The sequence below is a fragment of the Cyanistes caeruleus genome, chromosome 3 (genome assembly GCF_971803275.1).
Source record: "Cyanistes caeruleus chromosome 3, bCyaCae1.hap1.1, whole genome shotgun sequence".
Classification (NCBI taxonomy): Eukaryota; Metazoa; Chordata; class Aves; order Passeriformes; family Paridae; genus Cyanistes; species Cyanistes caeruleus.
The window spans coordinates 50,251,761-50,272,884 of NC_141703.1; the positions used below are offsets into that span (position 1 = coordinate 50,251,761).

The 21,124-nt window shown below is 42.8% G+C and overlaps 1 protein-coding gene across 4 annotated transcripts; it reads right to left on the reverse strand.

Moving 5' to 3' along the window:
• Nucleotides 1-634: 634 nt before the first annotated feature.
• Nucleotides 635-20,185, reverse strand: KLF5 (KLF transcription factor 5). Of its 4 annotated transcripts, none has more exons than XM_086881076.1 (4): nucleotides 19,928-20,185; nucleotides 15,948-16,824; nucleotides 14,785-14,844; nucleotides 635-2,568 (listed from the first exon to the last, which is right to left on the reverse strand). In XM_086881076.1, the coding sequence occupies exons 2-4, from the start codon at nucleotides 16,810-16,812 to the stop codon at nucleotides 2,390-2,392; spliced, it is 1,104 nt and encodes a 367-aa protein (XP_086737202.1). In that variant the 5' UTR covers nucleotides 16,813-16,824; nucleotides 19,928-20,185; the 3' UTR covers nucleotides 635-2,389. The 4 variants fall into 4 exon arrangements, with proteins under 4 accessions (XP_086737202.1, XP_086737199.1, XP_086737201.1 ...); XM_086881073.1 differs by lacking the exon at nucleotides 19,928-20,185 and adding an exon at nucleotides 18,739-19,213; XM_086881075.1 differs by lacking the exons at nucleotides 635-2,568; nucleotides 19,928-20,185 and adding exons at nucleotides 9,001-10,582; nucleotides 18,739-19,171.
• Nucleotides 20,186-21,124: the final 939 nt, after the last annotated feature.

Sequence of the window (21,124 nt, forward strand, 5' to 3'; positions counted from 1 at the left end):
AATGACTCTTTCATTAGTTTCAAGATAAATTTATTTTAAAAAGCCCAGCATGCCTTTTCTCTTGAACCTTGGAAGAAAGAAGAGAGATGTACCCCCAGAGCTGAACATACACAACCACTTGAATTTTTCATGTGAACTGTACTTCCACTTCCAAGGGAAAAACACTTAAAAGAAGACACTGATATGGTAGGTGTGAGGGTAAGCATTGCACAGTGCTGCTGTGGGACTTTCCTGCCTTTCTAGGGCATGAAAGCTCCTTTTTGGAGAGAAATTTCTGTTGGGCAACACTGTTGAGTGTGAATAAGTTTTAACCATTTTCAAAGTGGGAAGGAATTTGTATACTTCTATACACCCAACAGGTCCAATCATGGTACTGTGGATAGACAACTGCAACCATTTTCAGGCAATCAGTCACTTCCTTTTAAGTTCAGATGGCAGAAAAGCACCAACCCTTATCTCTTCACATTTATTATTTTCATCAGGGCAGGATGCAGAAGTGCCAGGTACTTTCCAAAGAGACAGTTCCTATGTACAACAGATATTCTTTGCTTAATACTGTCATGATTTCCAGCTTCCACTGCAAAACACAGAACTTTCATTGTCAGGAGCTAGAGAGAGCACATGCACGCACACACACATTAGGCACTTTGTTTTATTTTGCAAAAAAAAAAAAGTCTTTATATATAAACGATTTCATTCTCTCTCAAAACATTCTACAACTATACAGCTGTTTGCTCCATCATTTGCATAGGAAATACCACAATACAAAAATAAGGTAAGGGGGAGGCAAAAGAAGCAAAACAGCAACCAATTTCTGCATGTGTTTCCACGTATAAACATTTGAAGCCTTACAAAATTATTTACATCATTTGTGAACTATTTACATTGAGAGCAACATTTCTAACTATAACAAACAAAACTATAATTTATCAAGTATACGTAAAATTGTCTTAAAAAAAAAAAAGAGTCTATCATATACCACAAATAAATAAAGACAAACAACGGTTTTAACAAAGCTAGGTTTTCCTGCAAGACCCCTTTTTTGGTATTTTGATTGTCTATTCTAGCCTTTGGTTGACAGCTTAATATTACGGCTTGTGAAGTTCAGACACTTACTTTGTTTGGTTTGTTTGGTTTTCTCCTGTTGTCTGGCCAAATCCTAACCTGGTCTAACCTCATCTTTGGCCCTTCATCTACGATTTCAAGGCTGAGCACGGTGGATCAAAGTCATTTTTAGCATAAAAGGGCACCATTTAATTGACTTCAGTGGAGTTTCAGCTACTTCTGTCAGCAGTAAATTTTTCCCTGCGTGTGTCAATCTGAACAGTGGATTAACGAAACTGCACTGTAATTTAAAAAAAAAAAATACTGTATCCTTTACCTTCTAGTAAATTACATCCAATATCCACGTGAAACTAGATCATACTGGTGCTGAACCAGCTTAACATGTCTGTGTATGAAAACTGCATCCTAAATCCTTCTTTTTAAAGTGATACTAAGTTTAGCTTATAGTAAGAGGTTTAACATTCTGTGTTCATTTTAACTATCCCCGCTACTTCAGCTTCCAACATTGATTTACAGCTCATTCTGCTTGTTTTGCCCTTTTATGCAATTTGAAAACAAACTCCTGCTTTGAATATTCAGTGCACACCATTGAGTTAACAGGTACAAAACATCTGACTAAATTGGTACTATTTTGAGAGGTATTTAAATACTTTTTTTATAAATGTGCCATGTTATCAAATGTAAAACAACTGCTTTTTTCGGATGTTTCTTAGAAAACTTTAGTATTAAACCTAAAAAGCTGATTTGCATATTTACAAAATCTTTGTCATAGCAAACATGCAACACACAGAACAAAACTATTTGTCCTATGGCCGTTTATGAATTTTTCTATGTATTTTATATCCACAGAATGGCTTAAGATTAAAAAAAAAACAAACCCACATGTACTTAAGTAAGTCCAGTAAAAACCTGACAGATTACAGTTCATGGCTTTTCCACTGTGTGCATTTATCTGCCTCCTCTCGCTAATTTGTTTACTAAACATTGTCACAATAATGACAGTGCTTTGGTCAAAACACTGCAAGAGGCAAAAAAAAAAGTATAAAGCTGCAATGTGTAGAGATATAATACTTGTAAAAGAGATGAAACCTGCTGACTAAAGCCATATACATCATGAAAGCAAACAAATGACTGAACACTCTGGTAATTGTGATACAGTGTCTTCCCTTTTTCCGCATAAATATACAAAATATACATTTCCAGTTCCTTTTGAGATCTCTTTTAAATGGATATATACTCAAAAATTCAACTAATTTCAGTTGTATGTCGAGAGTCAATAAGAAATTGCATAGATACAAAACAGCCTCAACCACCAGTCCAGCTCTCAGTTCTGATGCCTCTTCATGTGGAGCGCCAGGTGATCGGAGCGGGAGAAGCTGCGGTTGCAGACGGCGCACTGGAAGGGCTTTGCCCCCGTGTGCTTCCTGTAGTGGCGCGTCAGTTCATCCGAGCGGGCGAACCTCCAGTCACAGCCTTCCCACGTGCACTTGTAGGGCTTCTCACCTGGAACACAGCACGGAGACACGGAACTGTCAGCTGCCACTCCTCAGCAGAAACCCGACGTGAGTCCACGCTCAGCGGCACTGCTCCTCCGTTACAAACAAGGAGCTGACATATCCTAATTACCCACAGCTCTCTCCATCAGGCTGCAAACTAACAGCCCCTTTGGTTTTTTCAGCAATTTTTTCTCTTGAAAATGGGATTTTCTACCTCACTAAAATGTACAAAACTCTCAAACGTGCAAATTGGAGGGAGCTATGATAAAGAAACGCAGAGTTAAAAAGCCTGCATGAGAGCAAAACATGCTCCTTTACACTCACCACAGTATGAGAGGGAGTAGGGGGAAAAAAAAAACCAGTCTCATGTGACAATCTAGCCTGGTTTGTAACTTACACTTGCACCTTTCAAAAATGGGTAAGTTATACAATGCTTTTTTAAGAAGTTTGAAATGGGAAAGAAGATTTCTATAAGGATTCTTTGCAGTGTGCAGATCTGTTAAGAGCTTCTGATGTGTGAAGAAAGGGGCACAGTGTGCTACAAACACAACGGGGATAGTATTTTCTAAAATGTCACAAGCAATAAAAACTCATGGTATCCTGCCTGGGGCTAGCTATAAATAGGAGAAAGCACCTCCAAGTTCAAAGCACTCATTTTCAGAATGAGATGTCTTTAATCAGGTGCTTAAACAGCCATATTTTAAGGTGGAAAGTGCTTGCTGTCTTCAGCAGTCTATACTGATGTAGGAGGAAAATGCCATCTCTGAAAACTTGCTGTGTTACAGCAGCAGCTTCAAAATATCCACCTAGTCCTGAATACACCAGCCCAGGCACCAGAAACATTTGCATTCATCCATTTTAGAACTAGAAACAGTGTTTTGAGCATGCCTACAATTTACAGGTGTTTGTTGAAATGGGAGAAATATGGAGTCACAAAGCCATGACGACTTCTGTGTGAAAACAGTTTTACATGGGTACACACACCTGCCTAGGAGCTTTTGTGAGCATGATGCCACCATACAAGTAAGCTTCATATAAATAAAGAGCTTAATGTTTGATGTTGTTTGACAAAAACACCTTACAGTTGGGAGAGTGAATTGCTATCTATATATTTTGTATTAATTTGACCCATTTGGCAAGAAGAGAGAGAAAACCAAATGTATCAAAGCATTTGGCAGTAGCTTCATCTGGAGCAGAAACTGACCAAAGCTGAGCTTTTCAAACAGTTCTTTCTAATCCATTTTACAGCACTTCTACATCTCTACTGGCCCAAACATTCAAACTGACAGTCCAAATCCTACTGCAGAGTGAAGTGCCTCCCACTTTTGCCACACAGGCACATGGAAGAAAGGGGCCAGTATGCTGAAATTGGAGTGCTAGTTCTGCATCAGTTATGCAGGTGACACCATCTGAGTAGCTCCAAAACATTACTTCAGAGGCACTTATTTTATCATGCAGATGAAATTATGGAACTGCTTGTGTCTGGGAGTTTCTACTGCGTTGTCTGATCAACTTATAAACTTTTCATCTACTACTGAGAGCAGAACCAGCCCTTTCCTCATAATGGGGATATGACTTTGGTAGGTGTCATCACAACCAGAATTAGTCCTTTTCAAGAAAAACTTACCACCTACCCAACCAACAACACCTTTGTATCAACAGCAACTGTGATTTATTGAAATCATGGTGGAAACATAACATCCCTTAGGAAAAAGAAGAGCCCAGCATCATCTCTCACAGAATTTGTAATTATTTGGTGGATCACAAATCAGAACAGAAGTCATCACAGATTTCTGTCACTGAAATTAATTCTGTCAGCTGAATTAACTCTGTCTGAGTAAATTCTGAATTAACTCAGAGTAAATTCTGACGCTGATTAAGATGGGAATTATCTATCATGTAGGGGTGTTTTTGCTTCATACAACACATGCTATAGGCTAAAATACAGACTTCATTCAAACCTGGTGTATAAAGCTTTTCTTACACCAGTGAAGCCACCTGAGAACACATTTGGTCTTCACAGCAGAATGATAGGAAAGGTCCCTATTGAGTGAGGGATCTTTTGCACTATATAGATGATCCTCAATGTATTTTAACTGGGTTAGCAATGGAGGCTGTAAAAGCCTGTGTTGCTGATTCAAAGGCACAGCACCAGGGAGATGATCTTTGAACACTTTGTATTAATGCACACGTGCATGCACAGAGGTTAAACCAAAGTACTACTCCTGTATTTGAAACGTCTTAATTTAGAGACAGTGTATTTATTTCTTTTCCTCCTTTCTTTTTCACCTTTTCTTCCTGTTTGCTTTAAATACTTCTTTAAAAGTCTTCACTAAAACCTGCCGCGTTACACTTGACGCAGAGCCTGACACCCTCACTGTCCAGGGAAAGCATATACAGTCATGTCTCTATCTACCCCAAATGCTTCTTCTTTATTTTGCAGAGTTATACAAGGAAAGACAGAGAAGGTAAAGAGGGCAGGAAAATAGCTCTAGTTAACAAAAGCCTAGAAATATCCAGACCAGACCAGAATGGAGACCTGGAGATTAAGATCTGTTTCCAAGTCTGGCACTGAGGAGGTATGAAGTACACACAACTTTCACTGAATATCAGACTGTGCTGCACTGTAAAACCAGCCTCAAAGTTGTCCAAACAACAGCAAAAAAAAGGTGCCCCCCGTTAAAACTTTTCCTAACACGGAGCAGTGTCAGCAGGTGTTGTGAAAGCTCCTGGCAGAGGAAGTGCCGGCATGCCGGCTGTCTGGGCAGCGGCGATCCCTGTGTCCTGCTGGGTGCCAGCAGCCACTGTTGAGTCCCATAGCCAGAACCCCCATCAAACTCACCCAAACTCTGTAGAGACACTGTTTAGAAATTCACCACACTGTCATGGTCACATCATTGCCTTCCACAGCCATGAATCCTCCAGGGCAACAGCGTTGCTCCAGGGAAAAGCTCGGGCAGTGCCATGCAGAGCAGCACTCCTCCTTGCTGGCAGACTTCTGCAGACCTGAGCTAAACCAAGCGCTGCTCAGGGGATGAGCAGAGGCAACGGTGCCTTACTCAGATTGTTTTAATAGTGTTACTTTTATGTACTGGAAATTAAAGCCAGAACACTGCTTTTAACCCCTGCTTTGGCCAACATTGAGAACTGGAAAATATATTTTTAGTGCCAGTGTAGAGGCCTGGATTATTTTGAATAAATCCTAGGGGTAAAATACTGAATATCTATGTTTGTAATGCTAGTTTCCGTTGGAAAGTTCTATTTAAGAACTGAATCAATTTCAAATGTTTTCCTTTTGGGCAAGGAGGAAGGGGAGGTAAAAAAAAAAATAAGTGGAGATTAATTTTCACTCTTTTAAAGCAAGAAGAACAACTAGCTGGTCATGTTTTCTCTCTCGCAACCTATATACATGCCATTTGTCATTTAGCAGAAATAAGAATCTGGTTTAATAGTCTCATATTTTCTGACACGATCCTACTTCTTTGCTGTGCTGACTTTAAAGCTCTGAGAAATCTGGGTGAAAGACTTACTTTTTAAAAAAGCAGGTATACACAATAAGGGACACTGAACTCTTTATCCACTGTTTTCATTGGCTACATAGTAATGTAAGATTTGTTTACTCTAATGATTGTGCGAAATACAGTAGCTGTAAAGTTTTAGAAGTATTTGGTTTTCCTCCAGCAATTTAGGGCTTCTATAGGGCGTTAAACCAAGAATGCCACTGGTCATCAAACACAAGGGCAGTACGGCTCAGTTACTGGAACATGACCACGGTATCAAACAGATATTTCACTGTAAAAGCAAGAAAACAGCTAACTCCTCCACTTCAGGGGAGCTTCCACGGGATTTGTTAGAATGTCAACACTGTTCAACTAAAACACCATGGAGGAAGCTGGTACCGATTTCCAGCCAAATAGCACACTCCAACCCTTTCTTCCCAAGCCAGAAATATTATACACAGCACTTCTGGGAAACAGAACTGCTTTCCTTTAAATTATACTTCAACAGGATAGAGATTTCATAAGTTTAATTGGATTTCTGTACAACCTCCTTCCAGTATCAATGGTTTAAAATATTTTGCTAGGCTTATACATCACAAATTATATTTTTAAGTTCTTGAGCTCTTAATATGAATCCATTCTCCAGTTTTAAAAAAATACATTTGTGGAGCATTATAATGAGACTTGTATTTGAGCACAGAAATTTTAAGCCCTAATGTTTGGATTGGAAGGTCTTTTAAAGAAAGCACACAGCAAGAGATAAGGGAGTTTAACCTGTAATGAGACTATTTTGCTTCCAAAGTGCCTATTTGTTATAAAAAAAATTATTCATAATGCTGTGAGATTACAAGGATGTCAGAAAGACGTTTAGATGTTCACATATAACATGCTACGCTAAACATCCACTTCAAAAGATAAAATCTCCCCCAGCAGATCACATGGTTCAGGTTTCTTATCTACACCACAAGAGAGTGGTCTGGACCAGTAAAGCACACACACTGTGTTACCTCTTCTCCCTTTAATTTACCTTCTGATTCACTTGTGTCAAAACACACCAATTGCTTTCCTAACATTTAATTCTAGTCGCTGGCAGTGACCCTCATGGCCATGCTCATTTGGGTAAGGCACAGTGCCACCAGTGGGGGGGAGACAGTCATTTTGAAGACACCCTCTATCTTCAACACGCAGCCTCTGTTGAAGAACATGTTTCTGTTTAAAATTGTTTGGAAAGAACAAGTCGCCAACAGACTCCATTATTGATGAATCTCCCCATTAGCAAGAAAATAAGCTTCCTTATTTCACCAAAATGTTTTTTGACTTCATTTCTGCAATTCACTGCTAGGACGACATTCTTTAAAAATAAAGTTGTAAACAGCAAGGGCTGGATTTTCAAACCTAAAGTTAGGTAACTCTATTGGTATGCAGAAATCCAAATACAGATATTACACCAGCCAATGCCTGCAACTTCACTTGTTTCCTATCAGAAATTTCTGTCGGAGCAGTGAATTTGGAGCTTACTTAAGGAATAACAAACAGAACACTTTTCAGAGACTCCAAAATTACACCACCTCATAAGGGTATAAAAGTATAACAACAGCCACTCTCCCCCCGCCAAGTCTTGCGATCATTTTAATATTACTTGTGCTCATTATGGAATTATTTCTAGTGGCAATTGGTTAGCCTTAAAAAATATTCAGATAGGTGTGATAAAATTGTGGCAGGCAAAACAGAAGTTTCTGTACCAAAACTGCATCAGTTATGTACATAACCTTTATCATGTTCAGCTTTAAAACATGTTATTACTAAGATTTATGTTGTCTCAAAGCTTTCTGGTGAATTTGTTTCCAAATTTTTCACATTAACATCGGTTGTATTAATTTCCTGGCATGATATAGTCTCAAATTTTAGAAAAAAACAAGAACAAATGGAATGTTTTTTCTGTCTTAGTTTGCTTGAAATAGTGTTTCTCTAGTTTATAGCACCATAGTTTTAAAATACTGACTTGGTGACTGGACTTCAGAAGTTTTTCGCTCTCAACATTTACCTAAAATCAGATCTTCTTTCTCTTATTGACTAAATGCTAAGTGCTGTAATCATCATTAAAAGCAGCTTCTTGGTTTGGTTTTGTTTTTTATTTTTTTTGAGAAAGAACAGAAAGCTGGATTTTCAAAAGAAATAATCCCTGAGGTGTTTAAAAGATGTGCACTAAAATCCTCAGTTGTCCAAGATGGAGATGGATGAGAGGGCTGACAGCAAGCCAGGTACATCCAGCTTACTCTGTGAGTGACAAAACAAATTTACTCCTTGAAACATCCATCCACAAGGGTATGAATGAGCAACATATGCTGCACACTTTAAAATGCAATTAAGTCTCTGCCCACTATAGTAGTGGCTAAAGGGGTACCATTATATACTACTTCATGATGAAACAGCATTTTAAGGAATTTTGTAACAGAGGGCTTTGAGCTCAGCACAAAGTCCAATCACTGATAAATGAAGCATGAACAAGAATAAAAGATAACTCACTGGTGATCAAAGAGGACAGTGGAAAGAATTCACTGTCTGACTACAGAGGTGCAGAAGGTATTACCTTCTCAGCACTCCCACCAGTGCTAGAAGCACACTTATTTTGCTAAGTGTTGTCTTACGCAGTTCAAGGATTAGTGGGGAATCCTGACTGCCCTGTGCAATGGTTTATTTTGTTTCTGGTATAACATTCTGTCTTAACAGAGGTGGTCTCTCTTCAAGGAGATATGCAAACACAGAGGAAAGGAATTTTTTAAAGTAGGTTTATAAGAAATCCATGCCATTTGGGGTGCACGCCTGTGTCTACACATCCTGTGCTGAAGAACACATTTCCTCATCTATGCCTGTGGTACAAGAACTGCTCTTTAGCTCTCTCACCAATAACACTGGCTTTTGTACAGTCAGATAAGAGGTGCTCTTAAAATGGAATTTATTAAACACATACTGTAGACTTCCAGATTTCCATCTACTGTATGCACACACACACCAAAAGAAAAAAAAAAAATTAAAGCAATACATAAAAGGCATTTTAACTAAAAGCAAAGCACTGTACACTTGCCAAAATCAAAGGTTTTAATATGTCCTTAATCAGAGTTGTTAGAGATCCCTGAATATAAATAATGCAGCCTGACAGGACAGGAATGCTGCTACCAAGATACTCAGACTAAACTAGGACATTACTTAAATGTTTCTAATCTTTCACCAATGGGAGGTGCAGGTCATCTAACAAACAACAAGCAACACACCACCCAGGCTGGAACCAGGAGTCAATCGTCCCAGTCAAGCCTCAGAAATTAATTACAATAAGGAATGTCTGATCAAATAATGGAAAGTTTTAATCACTGGCAATTGCTGTGAATCTCGGGACTATATTAGCCTATGTAGGGCGGTCTCAAAATGAACTATATTTAAAGCTGGTCTCTTAGGTCAACAGTTTCTTTATCAAGAATCAAATATCCTGGAACTGAAGTTTAATCCTCTCAGGGAGCAATTGACAGAAACAACAGTTCTTTTAAGCTTTCGTGCTTAGAGGGACTTTCTAGGCTTTTAATCAAAAAGAAAATATTAAGCTTTTCTTTTCAGTATCTAAAATCTAACAGGAATACCCTCACCTGCCACCTTGGAATTTAATTCATGCTCTGTAAAAGTTGCACACTGGATGCCAGTGAGAATAATCAGTAATATTTAAGTAAAATTTAGGTTTATGCTGCTAAGATTTCAACCTCTTGAGCAACACATTCAAACACTTCCCATGACTGCAGATAAAGAAGCAGATCAATGATTCCCAAGGCCTGTGAAGTAGGTATTTCATGAAGTATTTGAAAAAGATGCATTATTTTCCCTTAAACTGTGGTTTGCACAGGAAAATAATGTACTTCCATTTCTCACACAGGCAACTAATGGATTTAGCAGAATTCATAAATAAAAGATACTAACATACCCTTCAGCAGTGTCTAGCAACACTGCACTTTAATGCACTTTGTCAACAGTTTTATTTAACTCTCTTCCACTTTTCCTTATGGTCTCTATCAATGATGGCATTTACTGACAGCTCCTTAAAGTGTAATCTATGCAACTGACTCATTTAACAGGTCAAAGAAGCTGGATCTGCACAGAAGTATTCCTTAATTGCTGTTTTCACAATTTCAGGATGAGGTTTGCTATGGCTGCAACCATGAGTCTTTTGAGGTCTCCATTCCTCATTTGCGCACCATGGGCGAAATCCCTCACCAAAGACTCGGTACGATTCGAGTTCATACTTGTTTTCACAACGTGCTTTTTTACCAGCAGGAGCCCAACTACTACTTGTCTTCCCTTCTGAACCAGGGGCATCCTGAATTCCTGGGCAATTGGCACCACCCTTAACAAGTGTCCCTATACAGGTATGGTGAACTGAGAGCGCCAAATCCCAGGGACTGCTGAAGTCTACTGCTTACAACTGGTTCTAATTCTGACGTACCATCGGTCTAATTCTGGATCTATTGAGGCAGAGACCTAAAATAAAATAAAACGTTTAACACCTTGAGAAACCACACAAGTCAGCAGCTGTTCCATGCCTATATAAACATTTGAAATAACCAGGGACCGTGGAAGTATTTTGAGTGCATCTCATTTGAGAAATGCCATTTCTCTTGAGTTATCGCAGCTTCCACTTCCCATCACCAAATACAAGCTAGATCTATAGATAGAGATGAAATAGTTCTGCAGTTAATGCTAGAAACTATTAATGGCAAGCCCACCATGTGACCAGAGAACATGCCTGTACAAAGACTCTGTATACGGAAAACCAGAATGCAGCTGGAAAATGTCCTCAATGTGCGTGCCTTGATGTGTTCAAAACAATCACAAATTTTCCTCTTAAAAACATACACAATACTGAAGTGTGCAGCTGCTCACAGAAATAATTAAACCCCCCTGCCCCAACCCAGTAGCCAGCTGTTCTGCAGCATTACAGGTAGTGTACAGGTATGGTATTCCAGGTGCCTGCAGAACCAACAGTCAACGACCACAATCCAAATGTTTGGCATATAAAGAAATCTAAAGGGATATGTTATAGGACCGCTGTTTCTAGATGATTACTTGATATATATATACATGTATGTATTTGGATGCCAGAAGAAGAACTGAATGAAGTTTATCTGCAATACGAAAGTAACTGCATTTCCCTGAGATCTGGCACATGTTTCAGTTTGGACATCCAGCTGTTATGCCAGAGCTTTCAGGTGGCTTTGCTGCTCACGCATTAGATACCACAGTTGCACAAGGCCGGCTACGAAACAAAACTTGTTCCATGACGAACAGGTGACATAATTTTAAAAGAAACTCCCTGCTTCAAAAGGTCAAAAATCCAACCTGTTTTGAAAGATATTCCAGTAGGTACTTTAAAATACTGAGTACCATTTTACCTGTTTCAGAAGTAACTAATATCAAATTCAGGTATCACACTGAAGTGTTTTAAGGTATTAAAATGTACCACACATCTGCTCCAGAACTGCATGGAAATGGACAAAAAAGTGCTCCGCAACTTTTCAACACTTGAACCTTTGTTCATATTCTGTTTAGGGGTTGCCAGTTTACCAACTAAAATTTATTTCCGCATGAAAAAATGCTAAAAGCATTACATAAGGAAATAAAAATGTGTGCCTGCTTCAGCAAGCATATCTTAGCTCTTAACAGGAATACTGGACTCCTGATCAACAGCAAGAGTCCAGTGCAACTATGGTAAATCAGCATAACTATATCACTTTATACCACATGACTTGGTTGGTGTAAGGTAAACAGCTTGGGAACACCTAAGAAGAAAAATATATGGGATTCTCCTCTCGCTTATTTCCTATAGTTTTGTTTGGATGTAATTTATAAATTAGACTACAGCCTACATTCCATCTATCCAAAGTAACATTTCCCTCAGGTTTGTTCTCAAAGAACATCTACTAAACCCAGTCAAAGCCTTTCAGAAGAAAAAGGCTGCTAAATAAATACTGTGAAAAGGCTGAGATTTTCCAACACAAAAGGAAAACCATGAGGTCTGTCTTGACTTTTAATGGTAGACAAACTTTGCTGCAGGCTCTTTTATTTTAAGATGACAGATTGCTGAGAAGGGCAGGGACTGCTTGGGATGAGAGAGAGACTGCAGCCAATTTTAAAAGGTATTGTTAAGAAACTAAGAATAAGGAGAGAACAACTTCAGTGGTCCATGATTACTAAAGAACGGGTTTAGCCAGATAAACAGGTCTGCTATCCCTGAAGGGATTTGAAAGAATATCACACACAACTTTATTAAAACGGCTTACGTGACATTTTCTTTAGACTTTGAAAGTAAATGCTTTACAAAGTCCTTTAAAAATGTTTTAAAACTAAAAATCAAAACTTATTAGAGCTGTATGAATTCACAGTGCCGGGGGGATGGGATGAACAGAGGCACATCCTCTAATTTAGCCCTCGGCATCTATCCCTTTGGAGATCAATAGCAAGATTGCCTTACACTCTTAGGGAAGGCTGAGCAACTTCACAGGTTTCCCTGAGTTTGCACCCCTTTACTTTAGCATTCCTTAATTGATCAAATGTTAAGTCAGAGATCTGACTCTTAAAACACACTTCAACTGTCTGTTAAGGCAGAGATCAGAATTGCTGCTGGAAATCTTCAAGTATGAAGTGAATATTCAGGAGAGTTAAACTAATCCAAACTCTGAAATACTGCAGGTAACAGGATACAGACTCACATTCTTTCATGTAATGCACGCCTTAGACAGTTTATCCCTTCATTCACCTCCCCAGAAGACCCTTTGTATTACAGACCTGCTTAAGTTCACTAGATTTTTATCTAAAACAACATTCTTGTTTCTATGAATACATCAGCTCCTCTGACCTTTACACATTTATCCACATTTCTAGGCAAAAAAGTGAAGGCGACAATAAACATTAGTGACCCTAAGCAATATATGTGAGCAATGAGGTATGCATTTCTATGCATACAAGAACTAACTTTATAAACCCTGAAGTCATTACTACTTAAGGTACAGAAAAAGATACAAATTGATTTAAAAAAAGAAAAGCAATCATTTCAAATGCTGACTATATAGTGTTAATGTTTAGACTAAAGCTTTGCTTTTATCTCTCTTCCTAGTTATTTTGTAATAGCAGTCAAGATATTTAAAAATGTATTTAGATCCTGGCTGAAGTGCACAAGTGGAAATGGTACACGTAAATTTACAGACTATTTATTAAATGGGGATTCTGTTCTCTGACACTACTCAGATTTACAGCCTCATGAAAACATTCCTTTCTTACTAAACTTACTGCTAGCGAGTGATTATATATTAATATTTTTAACAGCGTTGGTGTTTAGTCTGTCACTAATGCAAAACAATAATCTTCTACACTTGCTTTTAATTTTTCATTGTATAACACAGGCAACTTTCATTTCTGAAAACAAAATTTCCTTATTAACACCTATCCTGGACATACTCAACTTCTTTACAATAATCTAACAATCCCTTTATAATAGTTGCCGAACAGAAGGCCTTGTTTCCATAGAAATAGTGCAACATTTTGTTAGACCATAGCTCAGGACAAGTTTTGACTTAAGCTCGGTTGAAAACTCACTCCTTGAACGGCACAGCCGTAGCGCTGACAGTCCGCCTCAATAACAAAGTAGCTCGAGCTGTGACTTGTGATTTGCTCTGATTCTAAGCCCATACAGAAAAGAACCGGAGTTCACATTCACTTTTAAAAACAGGAGTCGTATCATTTAATTTCATTCTTTACAAAATCAGTCATGCTCTTCACTGATTTAGCACGAGTTCTGTACCAAGATCCCAGCAAAGAACATCCCTAAACAGTTCCAGGTGTGCTGGAGGTGAGCTACGGTCTTTTTTCCTTCTCTCCCTCTCTCCTCTTCCCCACACCTCAGCAGGTGAACACTCGGGAAGAGCATCTGGGGCAGTTCCACCTCCCAAACACCGTCCTCAGCACTCACAGCTCCTGCACCCACACACAACCAACTCCATCCCCAGCTCCACTCCCTGAGGGCCCAGGAACAGGGACTGCCTCCGTAGCTGCAAGCAGAGTTTGACCAGGGTACAAAAAACATATGTGACAAACTCACACTTTAAATTTTCTTAATTTTAATGTCTTTTCCTGACAGAACAAAAAAAATTTAAAAAATCAAAATTACGTCCTTTTCTTAAAAAAAACAAAACATGGCAAACCATTTGTCCTTCGAAAAAATAATGAAGCCCACTTAATGCCAAGGACAAAGTAAATGGACGTATCTTGGGAGTTTTCATGATGTTGGTGAAAAATTCTAAGATTAAATAATCCTAAAAGGTCAGAAAATTCTATCTACCCAGATGAATCTTCAAAAGTAGAACATCTTTACTATGTTTAATTTACTATTCGGGGAGGAAAAAAGGTGGGGGTTTTTTTTAACACTTTAATTTTACACTGAAAAGGAAAGTTTCCATCTACTTTATTGTCGGCTGTTTTGAGTTCCATTGAGGTTTAACAAAACCGCATTAACAAATTTTACTTCTCACTGACCAATCCTCAAATATTTTGTAGCTGAACTGCCAGTCTGTCCACACCACTCTAGAAAAAAACAGGGAGAAGCTGGCAGACCCAGCGTGCTTGCTTTGTCAGAAAACGCGTCAGCCACGGACGAACAAGAGACAGCGAGAGAGCGAGTACATACATACCTGTGTGAGTTCTCAGGTGCGCTTTTAAGTGAGAAGACTTTGTATAAACTTTTGTGCAGCCTAAACAAAACAAAGAACAAAACAAAAAAACAAAAAACAAAGAGGTTTCAGTAGGGAGAACAGAAACACTCTGCATTGTGTTTAAGCTTCCTCATCCACTGCTGGGGTACTATCTGTACTATCATTTAAATTTACTACTTTCTGGCATCATTTTTGCCATTTAGAAGCAAAATTTTTTAGAGCGGTCCTAGAGATATGTTGATTTACACAGAGAAGAGAAAAACGCGTACGTTTCTGGTGGACTTACTGCTTTGTAATGTAGTATATAGGCCAACAGCTGCTACAATCTACGTACAATAACACCTGCTACCTAAGTCAACAACTTAGCAGGGGGGGATTATTTTTTTTTAAATTTCTCAGAGGACCTGATCAAGCCAGATTCCATGTCAATACCACCCAGGGCTCGACATAACTTTTCCATTGGGCATTTATTGTATGGCACACCGAATGGGCGATATGGCACCAGGAGCTGGTGAAGGGGGAGCAGCAATTTCTCCCTCGCTACAACGGGTGCGCACGCACGCCTTCTATCCCAGATCACGTACTACATGGAGGCACACTTTACAGTCAGGTCCCTCTTCCCCTTCAGTGCAGAAGGCAATCCATCTGCGGACAACTTCCAGAGATGGTTTTAATGGATTTATGAGGGCAGCTGAATCTCCTGTTCATAAATGGAAGAATGGCTGTGGCCTTGGCTATCAGGAGCTGAAATGATTCTTGCACTACCAGAAAATTCAAACAGCTGTACTGCACTGGACAAACAGAGCCTCTGCTCCATCGTGAATAACAGGACAGTCACACTGATTTACACTAGCAAAAGCCAAAATTTTCATATTTTCTACAGAGTCCATATTTTGCAACGTGGTAAAATGAGCTCAAGAGAATTACAATTGACATGAAGAGCACCTATTATTTTAAGAATGTGAGAGTGTTCCACTCTAAATAAAACAACGATGAAGACAAATTCTACTTGGACAAGAAACTATTTGGTTCTCTCTAGGTGCAGACCACAGCTGAAGAAAACTACTTCTACTTCATCCATGATTATTCACATCTCTTTTTTTTACTGCAAGAGCTGGGATTTCCTGGCACAGATTGCTTACCTGGGTAGTCACAGTAGTGGATTCGTCTTTTCTCCAAATCTGGGTTACTTCTCCTGTTGTATCTGACAGGCTGGATGTTCTGGGGGGTTATGGGCAGAGTTGCTGGTAAATTCGGGTTGTGAATCGCCAGCTTGGAAGCAATAGTTGCGGCGTATGATGGAGGAGGGGTTAAATTCTGCAGCATCTCTGCTTGTCTGTCTGGACTTCCAGGCTCTGAGCTTGGGGGTGAAGGAGGGAAGTAAGTGGCCTGCTGCTGCAGAAACTGGTTTGGCATGGTGTAGGTACAGGGGGGGATGCCCTGGAACTGTTTCATTGCAGTCTGTGGAACAGCGGAGGAGAGCGTGTTAAGGCCCGCCATGGCTGAGGGCATGGAGACATTGTTAAGGGAGTCCATCACGGCTGCCTGAGGAGTGGTGCTGGGCATGTCTAAATCCGGGGAGCTCAAGAGCTGATACAACTGGCCTTGCTGGGGCGTGATGGAAAGATGGACATCTGGAGTAGGAAGCTCCTGCTTGATGAAAATGTTGTTCACATCAGGAGTTTGGTGGGAGCTGAAGATGCTGGTAAATTCTGGGAGGGCCTGAGTGGGAGCAGGGGCAGGGGCAGGGGCAGTAGTTTCGTTCTGGTGAGTGAAGACGGTGACCGGCTCTGTCTTGATGTGGGTTACGCAGGGTCGCTGAGATTTGTACAGGCCAGTTCTCAGGTGGCTGATGTCGGGCAGGAAGACGTTCATGTTGATGCTGTAAGGCAACCCCTCGCTGTCAGTGAAAAACTGGTCTACAACTGAGGCACTGTCTCTTCTGTACTTCTTATGCTCAGGGATGACGGGAACGGGTGGGAGCTGAGGTGCCAGGTATTTCTCCATTTCACATCTCGTCTACAAAGACAAAACAGACCATAATCCACATGATTTGTTACCAGCTAAGAAAGATGATGGCATCCAAGTCATGTGAAGCTTTACAAATAAAAGGCAATACTGTTCATCCAGCCACAAGACACTTACAGAGGAAGTTATGAGTGCTCACAGTAATGAAAACCTGCTTGATTTTACAATCAGCACACTGATCAACATCATCAAGGACAAGGAGATAAAGTCAAGGTACAAAGCGTTCACACATTAAGACAGATCTGATGTTTCAGCATACACAAACTTTTCATCTTTTATGCCTAAAAGAGTGTGAGGCGCAGAAGTGACAGGCGCTGTGCCTAATCTGCAGATCTCCTGCTCTGGAATTCACTGCTCCAGCAGGGTGACTGCCTATCTGTTTCACCCGCTTCTCTTTGAAATGCTAACTGTAAAAGCCACATCCTCAGCTGACTATTTGAATACTAATACTTCAAATAATGTTTATATATATATATATATATATATATATATATATTCCATACTTCCATGATTTTTTCATCTCTAGAAGAATGGGATCTAGTTAGAAATACAACACCAAAGAGTAAAGTTATTAATAATATCAAATAAAAAGGAGACAGGTTGACTACATCAGAGTACTCTTTGTGTAAAGTGTCTCCGGGACTACACTTTAACCAATAATAATCTGTGCAGTCTATGGTTGTCTAACAGCGTGATAAACATGTCCCTATCCATGCCTCAGTTCCCGGAGAGCTCTTTAATTACTGGAAAATCATCCTCTTAGCAGAGTAGTGCGAGGGAATCCGTGGGTGGCTGTAGCCCTATACATTACTGGTGTACAGTCATCGGCAAAACATTTATCATGCACTCTCCAGTGGGCAAATGCGACATTCCCCCCTGCCCTGTCAAGAGAGTGCTCATACCAGACCCGTTTAGCACCCCGCAAGCGAAAGCAGCTGACAAACAGCAACTCTGCCCGAAAGTGGATTTTAGGACCTTTCTTCAAAGACCCCCGGTAAACACCACAAACAAACACAGCCGCCTTCCCGTTCCTTTGATCTGGATCTGCCCCGACATGCCAGGCTACTTTTTCCAGCTCTTGTTTACGAGTCGAGGGCAGCTCGCTTTGAAGACGGGGAGTTATTTACTCTATAGGGAAGACACCACCGAAAGGCAGCGCCCGACAGAGCGCTGCCCGGCACCGGGGCTCCCTCCCCGCCGACCCGGGCGACGCAGGGCTCGGGGAGCCGCCCCTGGAGCGGGCACCGGCCGCGGGCTGGACCCCGGCCGCGGTTGCCACCTTCCCGCTTTTAGCTCCTCCAGCTGTTTGCCTGCGGATCCGCTCCCAACCAGCCTCCTGGGACAGGCACAAAGTCCTGGGAAGTCCCCCCCGTTACCAGCGAGTCGTGTGCTCTTCCCCCCCTACCCCCCCACCCCGCCCCCCGAACATGACTCCTTGCGTGGGCGAAGAGGACAGGCGGCCGCTCTAATTCTGCCGCCGGGCAAGTGCGAAGGCAGCAGCTGTAGCTTTCAACACAGCCGCGGGGGCAGCCCCGCTCCCCCCGCCGCCCCGCGGAGTCCGCGCCCCGCCTCGCCGCGCTCCGCCGGCGGAACACGGGAGCGCGCCCCGCTCCGCTTCGCACGGGCGGGATGGGCGGCGTGGCCGCTGCCCCGCGCTCACACACACACACACACACACACACACACGTACACACACACACACACACGTACACACACACACACACACGTACACACTCCGCCACAGCCCCGGACTTCGGTGTCCGCCGCCCTCGCCCCGCAGCCCGGCCCCACCCAGTCCCGCCCGCCCCGCAGCGGCCGCTCCGGCCGGGGCGAGGCGCGGTGGCCGCGGGTGTGTGCGGGCACCGAGCGCCCAGCGGCGGGCTGTGAGCGGTGCCCGCTGCCTACCTGCACCATCTCCTCCGCCGGCAGGTTCGCGCCGCCGCCCCCGCCTCCGCCCCCCGGGTGCTGCTGCTGCTGCTGCTGCGGCGGCTGCTGCTTCAGGTCCTCTCCGGGGAAGATCGCTACCTCCCGGGCCCCCAGCACGGGCTTCAGCTGCGCGAACACCGGCTCCTCGGGCTGCGGCAGGGGGCCCAGGCGGGCGGTCATGGTCAGCACCCTGGTGGCCATGGGGCTGGCGGCGGGCGCGGCTCGGACGGGCTGCCCGCCCCGGCGCAGGGCGAGTGACCCGCGGGCGGCTCCGGGCGGGCGGGCGGTGGCTACTCGTGCGCTCACTCCCCAGGAGCACCAGCCCAGAGCGCATCCACTCCGGAATCGTCAGTGCCTCCGCCCGTACCTGGCCGCGGGTATCTATCCGGTGACACACGCCCGCCTCTATTTCACCCTACTCCACCCCCGGCCCCCCCTATACCCCACCCAGCACGGAGAGGGGGCCGGCCCTGCCGCCTGCCCTGCCTACGGGGAGCGCGGGCAGCTCCTCCCCGCCGCCCGGCCCGGCCCGGCCCGGCCCGGCCCGGCCCTGCCCCGCAGCGGCGGTAGCGGCGAGCGCGGCGGTGATGGCGGAGCGGTGCCGATCCGGATCCCGGTGCCGATGCGGATCCCGGTGCCGATGCGGATCCCGGTGCCGATCCGGATCCCGGTGCCGATGCGGATCCCGGTGCCGCCCGGGCAGCCCCGGGGAGCGGTGCCCGGGGCAGAGTCCCCGGAAAGGAGCGGCAGGAGCGGCGATCGCCCCGGAGTGGAAGCGGGTTTTCAGCAAGTGCAGCGCTCCGCCGAGGCTTCTCTCGTGCTTTTACTATTATTTATAGTCTTGTAAAGATGCACTGCTAATGTGGGCACTTTAAAACAACTGTCTTGTCCTACCTTTCATCTTCAAAAGAGTTTTAAAGGCAGTCGTTCAGATTTATTATTTTTTGTCCTGAAGGCAGCTCGTACTCGAAACCTGCTGCTAATAATTATCAGCCCGGCAGTTCGCATCCACCCGCCCCGCCTCGTACGCTGCGAAAATGAAGTTTTCCAGCGTTTTACAGAAATAGCGCGGAGGATAAGGAAGACGGGTAGAGGAAAAGAGGTAGCGAGGATTGAATCTGCTCTTCCCCCCCTGCCCCCAGCCGAAATGAGGCAAGTTTCTGTTTACTTGTTTTGAGGTGTGGTTTCGACGCAGAGCATATTTCCCCGCAGACACAGGACGGTGAGCTAAGCTACCGCGTGTTTCGCTGGAGCAGAAAAAGGAGGGACGCCGTCCTTTCGTGCGACACCGGCCGGCTCACGTCGTATGGGAAAAGTACAGAATGTAGTGGAGCTTTGGAAAAAAGCACAAACTTTCCACCTTTCTCCCAGCCCTCTCAGCTCTGCGCCTTCGGTTTGCAGGGAGAGTCTGTGAATCCACAGAAATGTTGGCAACCTCCCCCTCCCCGTATTTATCCCCTATCATTTACAGACAAGGTTCTTTTTAAAAACGTAAATAAAGCTTTTTTTTTTTTTTTTTTCCTGGTCAACCTGGCACTCCTCCCCTTTGCCGCCCAGTGCACTGCGAGTAGGATGTCTGAGAGCCTGCATGCAGAAAGCTAATTACAGGAGCAGGGAAGAGCTCAGCATAACATTTCTTTACACGAGCTGTCTGTTTAGCAATATGTAGCCTCTTGATGCTTGTTATTACTAACGTAGATCCGGCTACTCCCCTCAGCGCAGCATTTAAAGCCGTGCGGGCTCATTTCCCTCCGACACCAACACGTATTCCCGTTTAGGCAATATGCAACTTCAGTCTCTTTACTGAAGACTCATGGCTGGCGTTTTTTTCCCCACGCAAGAGTAGGAACAGGTGTTTAACCATCAGATCTTAAAATCATGGCTTCTTGTTGTGTGAATGCCCTTCACATAATCGTAGTTTAGGGTTAAACTTCACACTAGGCTGTTTGAATACCCGACATGTCCCCTTTGTCAACTCTGTTAGGCTTCAAATTATGTTTTTGACCATCTGAAAGCACAAGTTTAATAGACACTGAACTCTAGCAGCTTTAAAAGTGCAAAACTAGCAGTACTACACTTTGCTGTCTGGAAACTAATTGTTACAGATCAGGCACAACACAGGGGTAGGCAGCATCCGATGTTGTGCGTGTACTGGTAACTTTCAGGCATTTGTATGAATCCTGTGGCTGTACTGTTTCTGAAGTGTTCCTGAGACTTGTATACCTTATTTGCATGTTTTCTCTCCATCTGATTAAATCAATGATAAATAGATAATTTCAATTTTTTGTTTGTTTGTTTGTTTGTTTGGGCTATTTTTGTTTGTTTTGCTTTGTTATATACGTATGCATTTATAAAGGGACTGCCC